This window comes from Lonchura striata, unplaced genomic scaffold (genome assembly GCF_046129695.1).
Source record: "Lonchura striata isolate bLonStr1 unplaced genomic scaffold, bLonStr1.mat Scaffold_219, whole genome shotgun sequence".
NCBI lineage: Eukaryota > Metazoa > Chordata > Aves > Passeriformes > Estrildidae > Lonchura > Lonchura striata.
In genome coordinates, this window is record NW_027461135.1 from 101,381 (window position 1) to 115,418 (window position 14,038).

At 37.0% G+C, this 14,038-nt stretch overlaps 1 protein-coding gene across 1 annotated transcript in view; it reads left to right on the top strand.

The window, feature by feature from the left end:
* Window positions 1-14,038, top strand: part of LOC144248643 (rho GTPase-activating protein 10) — a gene marked incomplete at its 3' end in the record, with an annotated part of 102,442 nt that overhangs the window by 71,067 nt on the left and 17,337 nt on the right. The window contains exons 12-15 of the mRNA XM_077790683.1: window positions 200-242; window positions 1,569-1,634; window positions 7,901-7,975; window positions 13,003-13,090. Of these exons, the coding sequence (XP_077646809.1) occupies window positions 200-242; window positions 1,569-1,634; window positions 7,901-7,975; window positions 13,003-13,090 (272 nt within the window). The remainder of the gene's footprint in view (window positions 1-199; window positions 243-1,568; window positions 1,635-7,900; window positions 7,976-13,002; window positions 13,091-14,038) is intronic.

Here is a 14,038-nt window from a genome sequence, read left to right on the forward strand (position 1 = left end):
CAGTTCAGTGGCTGTAGCTGACATTGTTCTGAAGGGGCACAGACCTCTGGTCCTGCTGTTAGAGCTGCTGGTGGTGCTATGTTCTGGCTGTAATCAGCTGTATTTGTGCCTACTGAGCATTAATATTGCAAGTATCTTCTTTTTCTGGTTTCGTGAAAGTCCTTAAAATAATTTGTCTTTTTTGCTCTTTTTGTGTTAGCTGCTCATCAACTTGAATAGAGCGAATGCAAAACGGGAGGGAAGTAAGTATTTGAATTGGCATGAAGGCAGATTTTGTTAATATTTTAAAATTGAGAAAGATAAAGGTAATTAGTTTTGTTTTTTTTTTTTTTTTCCTCTCTGGAACTTTTTTCCCCTTAATTATTTTGCTTTTAAATCTTGAGTTTTGAATATTACTTGTAATTTTTGTAATTACAAGTAATCATTTAATTGTGCAATTAATGGGTTTTCATACTAACTCAATACATATTGTATAGGACTGGACATAAGCTGGAGAAACAGTGATTATTTTTGCCAATTTACTTCATGCCTGAAATTGATTCAAGGTTGTATTTATATGTAAATGCAGCACAATTTCTTTATCCAGATTGCATGTACATTTCTGTTAGAATGTGAAGGTATGGTTTTAAAACCAGTTGCAGCTGTAGATCAAGATCAGCAAAAAAGCTGAATTTGTGCATTTAAAATATAAACCAAAATATGTAAGTAGAAGAGATGGCTTTCTCTATACAAAGAAGAACATTAGCTTTCTTCTGTTGGCAAAGTATAAGAGTGAAAACAGGTATCCTCTTTTGATTATGAGGCAATTTATGCTTGCTTTTTTAAAAACTTGAAATTGCTGATTCAAGCTGGATCCTGGTGTTATTAAATATAATTTTTTGCTCAGATTTGTCTTTTCATGATGCAAGACCAGGTTCCCAGGAGCTATAAGGCCAGATGTCTGGGGGAGGGGCAGTTTTGCAACATAAGCTTTTAAAATGAAGTTTTGATGTGAAGAAAGAGTAAGATAGGAACAACAAAGGAACGCTGGAGCTCAGCTGTTGTCCTGTTCATACATCTGCTTTCATGTAGTCAGATCATTAACTGCTGTGAAATGATATACATGTGTCCTGTATCTTTAGTGTGGGAATTTCTTTGGCTGAGGGTAGGACTCAGTAAAAACCCTGCTGTTGATAATTATGTTTTTTCATCATAAGTACTTCCTTGTCCCATTTGGTGAACTCTCTCAGATGTTGTTGATGTTGCAGTAAGTACTGTTAAATTCCATCTTGCATCTGCCAACATGTGTAACTAATCAGAGATCCCATTCTTCAAAGGATGCTGCTGTGAACAGATTCACTGAAGCCACTATCACCAGAACAAGCCTTTACTTCAGCTAGGCAGGCTCCTGAAGGAGAAAAGCAGAATTTCTCTATAAAAAGTGATGTATTCTTCCAATTTCAGAATATTTATAGTTTTGCCTCAAAAGTACTAGCTTTATGATTAAGTCCAGCCTTATTTACAGTGAAAGACATAATTGTAATGGTGCTTTAAAACTGTTCAACCCTTTTTTTTTTTTTTTTTTGTAGGTGCACAGTTGGATAAGATAGGGTTCACCATCATCAAAAAGTGCATCAGTGCTGTTGAAACACGAGGTAATGATCAACTCAACCTGTTTGTGGAGAGGGTGAAGCAGCTGGTCTGTTGAAGAAGGTGATAAAGTCTGCTGTAGATCTCTGAAAAAGACTTTACCATGGAAGACATTTCACTGATTACACTGACCAAGACAGGAGTCTGTCCAGTCTTTCCTTTTATGCATGTTTTTCTTTCCAGAAATATGTTTTCCAGAAGTGCTCACAAGTGGGGAATAACACCTCTCTTGAGAAAGAGAGCCAATTTTTGTGCACAGAAGCTAAGACAAACTTGCTGTGTTTTGTAGGCATTGCTTGCACCTTTGCTTTGCTGTTTGAACAGAGTAATTTATTTCAGTGTTTCATTTCTGTTCAGGCTCTTAAGGCAGAAGAACAGGAGCTGAGCAGGCATGTGATTAACAGAAAATGTTGAAGTACTTTCTATGGACTTAGTTTCACCCCAGGGACAAAGATGCTATCAGATTTTATTGTTGCATATATTCATTGTTGTACTTCCAGAATTGGAGATGGAGAGGTCAGTGTGCAGACAGTATTCAAGAGGTATTTGGGATTGATTTTGGAGAGGCTCTGCTGAAGTGTGTGCTGACCAGCCACTCTGAGGCTCACTGCATTGTACATGGCACTGTGTGGAGAAACAGCTTGTTTGGCTGTTGTTTTAAAAAAAAAGAGGTGAAGGCATGAAAGTAGGTGAGGTTACAGTATATTTCTCCGTTTGTTAAGAGATGTTGTAATTTCTCTGTGTGCATTTTTGTTTTCTCCTAAATTGTTCACTTTCCTTCCTACTCTCAAAGAGCACACTTAGAATTTTTCACTAACTGGATCTTTTTTTTCTGTAAGTCTGGCATTGCACAGGGCAGAATACTTACATCTTTCTGTGTATCACAGTCCAGCTGAACTAAGATGAACAGAAGAGCAGGTTCATGCTTGCTGTCAGTGCAGTATCTTACTGAAAAACAGTGTCTTCCATGTATGTGCTTACTATACAATATTATTAGGAACACAAGCAGCCTTTGTGAGACTTAAAGTTTTGCATTTAAACAGCAAGAAGTATCTGAAGTCCTTTTTGTATCAGTCCTGTCTGATACATTAAAGATGTTATTTCAGATTAGGCTATATTCTATCTGGTGTTATTTTTGTACATTCTGTTCTTTTGAATATTTTTTTCAGATAAGTTTGCCTGTCTCATCACTTTAAAATTTCAGTTACTGGCATTTACAATCTGAATATTTGAGCTGGGAAACATTGCAGATAAAGCTGGTGTCCTACAGATAAGTTGTCTTCACTGCAAAACCCTGTCTGACTATAGTCTGGATCTTCTCTTTACAGTGAATTAAGCAGATTTAATAAAAAGGGTGGCATGTGCTCATGTAATGAAAGGCTAGTTTTGGCCTATAGTACAGTTACAGAGTACCTTACAATACCTCATGAATTCTCCTTACTATAAGCAGTGTGGAGTATATTATATTTTGGTTTATTATTTATAAATGTGTTCAAATAGTTTTCTTTAAGTTGTGGGTTGATTTTCTTTTTCTAATACCTTACAAGAAAAGTGAAACAAGGACACACAACTGTGGAAAAAAATGGAAACATTTTCTTTATGAAATGACTATTTGGAAAAATGTTTTTTGTTGACTTTTTTTTTCCCTCAGGGCTGTGAGTGGATAGATTAAACTGAATGGAGATTTAAGTTCACTCTATCCTTTATGCCTTGATTTAGGAGCATGTAAGAAGGCGCAAAGTACTTGTGTAACCCTCTCATTCAAGACAAATTATGAGCTTTCATGGGTTAGCAGCATTTATCCCCATTGTGGGGTCTGGCTGAAACATACTTGGGAAAGAATTAAAGTTCCCCAAGTCTATGCAGACTTTGCACCTTTGCTGTTGTATGTACACAGCCTCTGTAAGATATGCAGTCAGTAGAGTGCTTTGTGGTAGTTACCACCAAGGAAAAAGACTTGTGTCTTTTGTCTATTAATTTTGTTTCAGAAAGTACACAAAAAAGAAAATAAATCAGTTTTCAATTAATATTTCTCATTCTGGAGTTCCAAGAATATATTTAGGTGAGGTACTATCTTCCAGGAACTCAACAATGTGCTTAGTTTGGTTTCAATCCACTTGATTTTTTCCATTACATTTCAAGCAGTCATTGATGTTTTTCTGTTTACTGATTCTGAACGTAACATCAACTGCATTTAAAAAACAGAACAAGTAAACAACTCCAAAACAAAACAAAAAACCTCTAAGGGACCTTCTGCTGATGTCTGCTGAGCTAAACAAATGGAGGGCCAGAAGAACATTCAGTTGTTTGTCTCAGAAGAGTTTGGACAAATAGCTGCAGATGAAGAAAATCCATCTTTCAAGTGGCAGAATTTTCTACCTGTACTTTTCCTTGAAAACCGTTTTTACTTGGTTATTTCACTTTAATGATAATACATCAAAAGCAAGTTATATTCAGCAGGAGAAAACAGGACAGATGCTTCTTCAGAGATGGTGCTTGTGTGCCATGTTTTTATCTCTTTTAATCATAATGGGTGTGAGGTTGGCGTGGGTGGGAAGAGAGGACAGTCTAGTGTGGGTGGAAACTGAGAATAGTCTTGTCATGTCACAGCAGAAGTAGTCTGGTTTTCAGAGAGAGAAGAGCATAACAGAGATATTGAATATAAACTTGTCAATGGTTGGATTTTTTTTTCTCAGTTATGTTCCCTTTTATAATGCCAAGAAGGGAATTATTTGCTCTGAATGAATAGAAGCACAAAAATTAGTGTCTTTGTTTAAATGCATGTGAGCTTCTGATTCAGCTTTGCCTTGTAAGAGATTGGCTGTGCTTCACTGGTAGGCCATGCTGAGGCATCAGGATATGCATCCCATCTCTCACATACTGACCACCACACTGGTTGGATGTGCATCTGTGTTTTGTCTTGGAGAGAGAGAGCATTTTGGGATTCTCTTTGGAGTATTTCATTTATTATTCTCTACTGAGAATAATAGAATGGGGTAGATGTTTATAGAAACATCAAAGAGCTGCGTGCTCCACTAGTAAAGGCTCCGTGCATGTTTTTGTGTGCAAGTAGCTGGTTGTACCTTCTGAGGGGATGTGATGGGTAAAGTTTGCCAGAGCAGTATTTGTCTTGAGCTTAGTACTAGCGGAGCTGCCAATCTGAGCTGCAGAGAGATGGCAGCATTGAGCTGCATGACCGGCCTGGCTGTTCCTCAGGCAGAAAGTACATGGTGAAAAGGGAGTAGAAAACCTTTGCAAGTGATATAAAACCCTCTGTCATTACTTGGAATTCAGAGTGTCACTTGTATGGCTGTTTCTGTGCCATGGATTTTGGTATAAAAATTTGTATTTGCAGCTATATTGCAAGTCTGTGTCAGCCCCATGTACAATGCCAGTTGCAAAGTAAACTTTCCTACTCCATACCTTGCTTACAATAGTATAAATTACTATCTTGCTTTCAATACCTTATAATTCTAAGCATGCTTCACAAGCTGTATCCCTGTGCCAAATTCTGTATCAGGCAGCCAAACATCTTGAGATAATGTAAATATGAAGGAAGTTGTGCTGTGGGGCTTTACCATTCCAGGTTGCCAATAGTGGTTGAGCTGGCAGACTCAGCATCTGAACCCCTTCAGCATTTCAGGCAGTGGTGAGCTATTCCTTGCAGTGAGTCATCCTGTCAATTGTGTTCTGTAAATGCCAAGCATTATCAGTGTTGGATGTGCTGAAGATCTAAAATGTGCAGATTAAATGAGAAGTAGGACTGTTTCAAACCAGGTTTGTATATTTTAAATACAACATCATTTGAAAGTACGGTTAAAGGTATAATCTCAAACTATGTTAAAATTAATGCCTCTTTTCACTCCTTGATGTCTGCTAGCAATTAGCTATGCTTTTCTCAGGTTGATGAATTTGAAACTGACCAATTATCTGGTAATCTCTATCACAGACTCATGATTATTGCTGGAAGATTGTCATAGTTTCAATACTGCCATTTTCCAGAGGCTTCTGCATTATCATGTCTGTTTTAATACTGAGGAATAAGTTTGACCTTGATTATTTCTAAGCCTGTAAAGGTATGTTTGGGGGTCAGCACAGTTGGTTCCCCTCAGTTTTAATGTTAGAAACACAGGAAATCACAAATCAACTTCTGAGATAAGCAAAAGCTGAGTGTGACAGTATTTCTTCAGCCTTTTTTTCTTGCATATGATGCAGAAGGCTTGTTCTGTGGTACTGAAAGTAGTAGAAGACATTGTATAAAAAAAGTGTGATGCATTTTGGCAAAGCTTGATGTTAGTTTGGTACCAGAATTTTCCTGGACACCTCTGAGAATTTTGAAGCAAAACTATTTGCTGCTCTCAGGACAGATTTGTAGTATTTGTAGCATTCTTGTTTGGAGTGTATCGAGGACTATATTGTTGAGGTTTTTTATAGTGTCTTCAAGTAGTGCATAGCATGCTATCATACTTGTTCTAGGGATCACTGGAAAACTTACTTGGTTGTGTTGATAACTTCCTATTTTGAGAAGAACAGTGTTGTGGCCCCATAGCTGTTTTGGTTTTATTCAGTTCATTCTTTTGTGCACAGCTGAACTGTGAGCATACTGCTGAGCTGTGCATTTTGATGAGTGCAGATAAAATAAAGGAGATCTGGTTTATTCTGTTAATTTGAGTCAGCTCCAAACCTGGCATCTAGCTTAAGGCTCAGCACCATTTCAGCAGTGCTTGCATCCTGGGGAGGAAAAAGGTCCAGTTTTACCCAGGTGGAGCAAGCAAGGCAAGGAGCAGCTGCAGCCCTGGGACAGGGGAAGGAGCAGTGCTGGCAGTGAGTTCAGCAGGTTCAAGAATCTGGGATGGCTGAGGAGGCTGCAGACTGTGTGAGGAAGAGGAAGGCATCAGAGAAGAGAGAAAAGTTGCAGCAAGGCTAGGCAGGAAGAGGAGGAGGTAGAAAATGCCAAGTTCTCTCTACCATACTGAGAATTACTGCTGTGTATTATGGCTCTGTCTGACAGTAATTCATTAAAAGGCTAATGATTTTTACATACTTCATCTAATATTTATTTGGGAAGAACTTTTTCTCATATGACTGGTTTTAATTTTCCTTCTCTGTGTTGGAACAGCTTGGTATTGAAGCTGGGAATTCTCCACAACTCTTCCTTTGTTGAAGGATATTTTGAATAAGAATACCACATAATCTGTTATTTGAAAAGATTTCCTTGGAGTAGAAATGCAGCTATTTTTTGGCATTTCTACTCTTCCAGACCAGTGTGATTATGAAGGTAGATTGTGTTTGTAGATGGCTGCTTATTATGAGGCCTCTCAAACATCTGTGTACTGTAGTATTTCACCTCCCACTGTTTAGGCTCTGAAACAATGCAGCAGACAAAGACTACCTTATTTTGCCCTTTTTCTTCCCTACCCCTTCTGTCCCTGCCTTTTTTTTTTTTTTCAATTTATATTCACAGTTTTACTTCCCTGGGGCTAAAGCTGGGTAATGTAATGGTAAGCAAAAGCAGGGGAAGAAAATGGGTAGAGAAGTGAATGTATGTGAGATGATGGAAGGGCACAGAGGAATGCCAGGAAAGTGGTCCAGTGCCTATATAGAATGGGAGTAGAGGACTGAAAATACTGTACTGGTTATGGCTCCTCTGTTCATCCCAAGAAAAACTGTTCAGTAGCTTTTGGTGGTGCCTCTGGATGTAACTCCTATGTGGACCACAGTGGGTTGGAATGAGGCCTTGTATCTTAAATGGAAAGCATTTATAAAATTGAAAAAGTACTGATTTTGAGTACTGGGAATAGGCTTAGGTTTTTCTTCATCCAAAATGTTTCAGTCATTTCATAATGGTGGGGGGGGGGAGGGGGAATAAGTGTTAAAGTTACTGAAGAAATCTTAATTTAGCATTTGTTTGTTCAGTTCCTGCATTATTAGAATGTGGCTGTTGATGTACCCAAAATGGAATTTAAAAGATTTGAAATTAGGCAGTGGTTTATTTATTTATTTTCAAGTAAAGCTTTGACCCTGTTTGCTTCTCTTCTCAGTTTCAGAAGTGGAATTGAGGTACATAAAATCTTTGTCAAAATATAGCATGAACGTATCTTAAAAACAGAGTAATGAAAGGATTCTTCATTTATAATTTTCTCAGAACTGTTAATACAATGTAGTCTCCTTGTCTTTCGAGATAATTTGTTGTCTGGGGCAAAAATTTTAATGCTAAATTTGCCTGTGGTTGATCTCATGCTCATGATTTTTTTTTTTTTTTACATAATAGGTATAAATGACCAAGGATTGTACAGAGTTGTGGGGGTGAGTTCAAAGGTCCAGAGACTTCTGAGTTTGTTGATGGGTATGCCTCTATTTTACAATTTTTTTTGAATATTTTATTTCATGTTGTTTTGCTGTCAATATTTAGTTCGTAAAGCACCTTCCAGTAGTTTGCTCTAGTCCATGCAAATAATCACCACACCATTGTAAGTTTCCCTACTTTAGAAAGACCTGGATTAGTTAGTATGAATAAATGAATGAATAAAAGAACTGCTATAAGGCATGTGTAGTAGCAAAGATTGTGGTTTGTGCAAGGTTGATGGAAGTGGGATTAAAGCAGCCTAAGTTGAAGGATCGGATCAGAAAATACAAAATATCAAAGTCAGGAAAGTTTGAAGCTCGTTGCTTCATTGTTTCAAGTTTCCACCTTCCTTCTCCCATGTCTGGAATGTACAAGTGTACACACCCATGTGTCTGTAGTTAATCACTGTGCAAAATAAGACAGTTAAAGAGCTATTTGGTTTAAGAGGAGTGATATGATATATGTTTTAATAATAACTGTGTGTCGAGGCAGGAGACAGATGGAGAAAGGATTTGGTTTTGTAAACTTAAACATCTTAGGCTCTTTTATACCTAGTTAGCTAAAATAATTTGCAGAATTTTTTTCTCCCTTTTCTTTCTGGAAATTTTGATGCATCTTTAATTTCAATGACTGGAGTTCTCTTGCCACTCTGCTGTCCCTAGGGGAGGGAAAAAGAGAGAAATATTGGCACCTGGATGAAATCCATCATCTCTCACCAAAGTAGTAGCCATGACTGCAGAATGTGCCATGTTCCCCCATTTCTTGTCCTGAGCACTGACAGTACATGCAGTCAGACAAGACCACTGGGATTAGTTCATTTTTATAGAGCTTCCAAACCTGTCACTTGACAGCAAAGGTCTGATTCTCAGGGATTCATTGGTATGCAAAGAAGCTTGTTTGCAGTTTGCACCAGGCTCTTCTCCAGAACCATGCATGCTCCATCTGTGCTGATAACACAGTGTTCTTTGGCACTGCAAACTGAAGGAAGCCAGAAAGTGAATTCATTTCATTACCCCAGACATTATGTGAATGACAAAGCGCTTTTATATTATATGCTGCTGTCAGTTCAGTGCCACCTGTAAGACTTTTTCTTTTCCTTCCTTTATTTTTTCAAACAGCCTGTCTCCTCAGAAATGATAAGACATCTTGAGACTTGAGGACCTGCATGTCATATCAATCTGTCATAATGACCTTGCTAAATATTAATTTATGATGTCTTACTTTAATCAATATTAACAGCACCCTGAAGTACTCCATTAGTAAACCTTTAAAATATTACAGAAAAAAGGGTCTTTTTGGAAATACAAACTGGGATTAATAAAAATGACTGATCTATAACAGATTTTCATAGTTGTTTATCTGTGTTGGGGTTAGCCTCAGTAAACAATAAGCATCTTTAGCCATTGACCATGGGAAGAATGATGTGCTGTCACTCAGAGAGCCTTGATTAAATGTGTTTGATATCACAAGATGCTTTTCAGTTTTGTTCTTGCTGGCTTAGCTTGGGTGTGCAGGTCTGGCAGGCAGATTTTCCTTGCTGCCATTATTGGTATCCAAATTAAATAGACTTAGATTGCCAGTGGTTCAGTGGCAGCTGGAAGATTTTACTGGGGATTCCAGCATCTGCTTTTAGTTACTTTTAAAAATCAGGAACATTTTTTGTCATTTCCAAGTTTCATATATTTATTTGACAAAGGAAGAATACAGTGGTATCAAGATGAGGCAAAATACTGAACAGGAAAAAGTTAGGGTGCAAGCAGGTGCTCTTTTCTGATGATTTGTTGAAAGTGATCCTATCTCTGCTCTTTATGTGTCTGTCCTCAGAGGAGAACAAAGAGGGTTCCTTTTTGATATACAGTGGTACAGAGAATTGAAAATGACTGATTAATCTTTAATCCTTTGTCTCTGGACATACTCTTAGATACCCTTTTATATGAAAGATTTTTCAGAATCATAAAAAACTCATATTAACTTTCTGTATTTTAAAATGTTTGATAAGATTTCAAAGTATTTTAAGCTACCTATCACTGACCATGAAGTTCACAGTTGGAAAGGCCTTGTGTGAAAGAAGTCTTCCAAATGGTAACCAGGCACATGATTTTTTTTTTGTAGTTTTGTCTCTTTTTCAGATTATTTTCTGTAGCATTTTAGAAAGTAGACTGAGAGTATGAGAAGACCAACATATGCTTTTCTAGTACTATGAATGCATAGATTTTCAGCTGTAATGCAAAAATCTAGTAGAGTGAAGTTACCTGTAGTTGGTATTATGCTATTTTGCAGTATTGATCCTGTTTAAATTTAAAGGGAGGCATCTGGTGAGGAAAACGCTTTCTACCTTTGAAGGGAAAATGTTAAATTAACCAAATACCTCTTTGTAAACAGGGATAGAAAGTCAGAACTTCCAATATTATGACAATGTGTTACAAGCACTGCAGTGTGAGTTGTCAGGAGTCTCAGTTCTGAAAGTGCATCAGGGCCCAGTTCCTGTTTCATCGATGATCTGCATTATAAATCTGATGTGGCTTATTCCCTACACGCTATTACATAGATTTTGTACAAGCCACTGCATGGATCAGCTTTCAGATGAAGCACTGCCTGTGGGAAGGGCCTGATGAGGACTTGCAGTTTTTGCTGATGAGTTCAGGTTTGATTTCTGATGCTGTCTGGTGTGAAAAGTTCCAGATATTAAGTGTAGCAGGAAGCTTTCATGGATACCCTGCTGCCACGGGCTGGGCAGGGGCGAATCCTGCACTGCACCCTGAAAGGAACCAAAAAGAGCGAGTTCCCCTGGGAATTCAGCTTTTAACCCCTCTGTGTTCTCAGAGGTGTGACCTCAATTGGTCACCCCAAGTGTCAATATCGAAATTGACCTCTTCCTTCCGAGAAGATTCTTTTTCCTGTGTCAAACCACGACACTTGCCTTCCCAAAACTAGCAGGTTTTAAAGCAATGACATGGAATTCCTTGTTATTTTCTGTACAGTAGATGACAGTATACATGCACATCTACAGTGGGCATATTGCATATGAAAGCAGAGAGAGTCTCCTCCTAACCAACTTAGTGAACTGGACAGTTTTTATAAACTCTGGTTCCCTTATTGTCAGAAAGATTTGCATAAAATGTAGAGCTGATCTGTCAAAAGCTGCTCCTTAAAAATGCACAGTTAGTTTTACAGGCATAACGTTGCCCTTGAGTGCACAGTGGCTGTTGCATGAACAAGTAGCATGAAAAAAGCTATAGTGATATTTATTAAAACCTGGTTAAAGTTCCAGTTCTTACTGAAAAGGGATGTTTGAAGTAGAGGGGGAGAACAGAGCAGGAATAGCAAAATATATTGGGGTGGTAGGGCACAGAGCAATGTAAAGCAAATGCCAAACCAAAAATGAAGAAAATGTCTTTAAATCTTGATGACTTCTACAATCAAACCAAGGGTTTGTAGCAGGGCTGTTTCATTTTTTTTTTTTTTTTCTCCAAGAGATAATGAAATGTTTCAACAATACTTTCTATTTTTATTTAAGAGGCTCACTTTGGATTTCAGATGCCTGTTGTTTTCCTCCCAAAATTCATCAACAAATTTCAATGAACAGAGTACATACTTTGAATGTAAAGGAGGTTGATGATTATGAAGCAGCTATTTAAAAACTGAATATTACATAGTGATTTAGTAACAAAACCCCCATAGATTTTGTGGCTTCTCATGTGCTGGCAATTTTTTATTTAATTAATTCAGGAGACAAATTTACTTCTCAAAAAAGAGAATTTGAACATGGAAACAGCTAGCATGCTAAAAAGTAAAAAAAAAAAAAAAAAGAAAAGAACCTTATATTTGAGACAATCCTGAGTATTTTGGGTGGCTAGTAGCAGTTTGCTACAAAATGTTATCTGACCTGTATTTTAAAATGAGGTTTAAATAATTGATATAATAAGGGAGAATATTCAGTTACAGAAATAATTGCTTGGCACAGCTTTTAGAACAAAATTATTTAGTCCCGGTAAAAGGACTGCACCTTTAATCAGGGATCCTAATTTGATTTTTTAAATGTGTCTGTCGTTTGTCTGACAAGCCAAGTAACAAATGAATTCTGAATTGTATGAACGGGTCTACACGTAATCTGCATCAGCCACTGCAGTGACTGATGGAAACGTAGCAGTAAATAGTAATAGGAAAGTCAGCAAACACATAGGGCTAGGTTGGCCATATACATGTGCTCTGTTCTTGTGTCAGCTAGCCATGGCTTCCTGTTTTGAAGCCAAAAGGGTTTTTTTTGATTGCAAAATGTTCCAGTGTGCTGTGTTGTGTTTGATCTGTCAGAAAGTCTTCAACCTGATGGGTCATTCAGACAAACCATTTGGTTTGGTCTGTCTTGTTCCAAGACTCTACCAACTAACCTGGGAGAAGGTGGGTGTTCTGTGGTCCTGACAAATGGTCAAGCAAACAAGTATTTCTGGTCCAGTGGCTAAAACTGATCAAGTAAGACAAACATTCAGCAAAGACTCCTTTTCCTACTTTGGAAGCACCTCTTAAATGTTCTCACACAATGCAGAGGGTCATGCTGCACTTTAACTTTTCTCATCAACAGTTTACAAGAAAAACTATGGAAAGAATTTATCACTTATAATAAGAAAGAAAAGAGTAAAAGATAAATTCTTCTTAGACAGTTTTTTTCCCCTAAACTGTTTTTGTACATCTTTCTGTGTTTCTGAACATCTCTGTTTAATTAGAGGTGTGAAAATTTCAATTGCTATAGAGATCTTTTTACATGAGGGTGGTTTTTAATCCTTCATTAAAGAAAAAAAAAAAAACAACCAGTAAATAGTTTTAAAAACAAAATATAAAAATGGAATTTATAAACAGATTTGGATATTTGTTCTTCATATCACTGAATAATAATAAAAAGGGACATTGCTTCTGTGCTCATGTGAGCAAACACATAGTGTTGAAAGTCAATGTGTTGCTGTTCATGTAACTCATACTGATTTAGAATTCCCTTTTTTCATGTCCCTTTTCTCTTTCTGGTTATTTTCTAGATTCAAAAACCTGCAATGAAGTTGACCTGGAGAATTCTGTAGATTGGGAAGTGAAGACAATTACTAGTGCTATGAAGCAGTATCTGCGGTAAGGCTGTCTCTTGTTTATTTGGTTTTTTAGACTATAAATTCTTATTTTAGTTTTCCTATGCAGTATGTTAAGCTGCACTAGTTAGTTTTGCTATGTTTTGGAATAGGAGCTCATTTTGTACAAATACCATGTTTGCTATTTGTTTTGGAGGAAGCAAAATCCTTCAGCAACACTAATACTCATGTTCATGAGACAAGCCTACTTTGGTGTTAGACACAGAATCATTTCACTGATGGTTCAGAAACCTGAAATGTTACTAAACTTGCTGTGAATCATTACTGAAAATTAGTGAAGATTGTTAAAATTTGTTTCCTTTTTGTGTTTGTGTAGTGGAATGAAAAGGAGAAGGCTGTAAAATTTTTAGTACTTTCCTCTTTTCCTTCTGACCCTTGCTCTGATGTTCTGTGTGCAATAGTAATAATATTTTGAGTGTTAAAATTTATAAATAAGAATTTAAAATATGTTTGCTATTCAAATGGCTTTGCCAATTCCTAATAAAGCTATTTTGCTAAATTGCCTAAGAACATAAAATGTCACACTTATGCATTTCTTGTAGTGTAACACAAACATTGTACTTTTGATCTCCTATTTTTATTAAATAAATTATTATTACAACCACTATCAATGAGTCCTGCAGAAATATCGTAAGGATACAACTCTTAGATAATATAGAAAAGTAGAAAAAAAATAGGGGCATAACTGTACATGATAAAGTATTTCTCCCCTATAGTATTTCCCATCTGAGTGTTTACTCGGATATGCAATATTTCATGAGCATCATTAAAGTCAATATAATAAATGGTTTTAACTCTGGTGGTGGTGGTTGTTGTTAGGACCTTAGTCTTTCCAGTAAGGCATTGACTTCTCATTTGTAGTATTTTAAAAGTGCTAATAAAGAATGAATTGCCCAGTACTTGTGTACAATCTTGGTGTTGAAACTGGAAA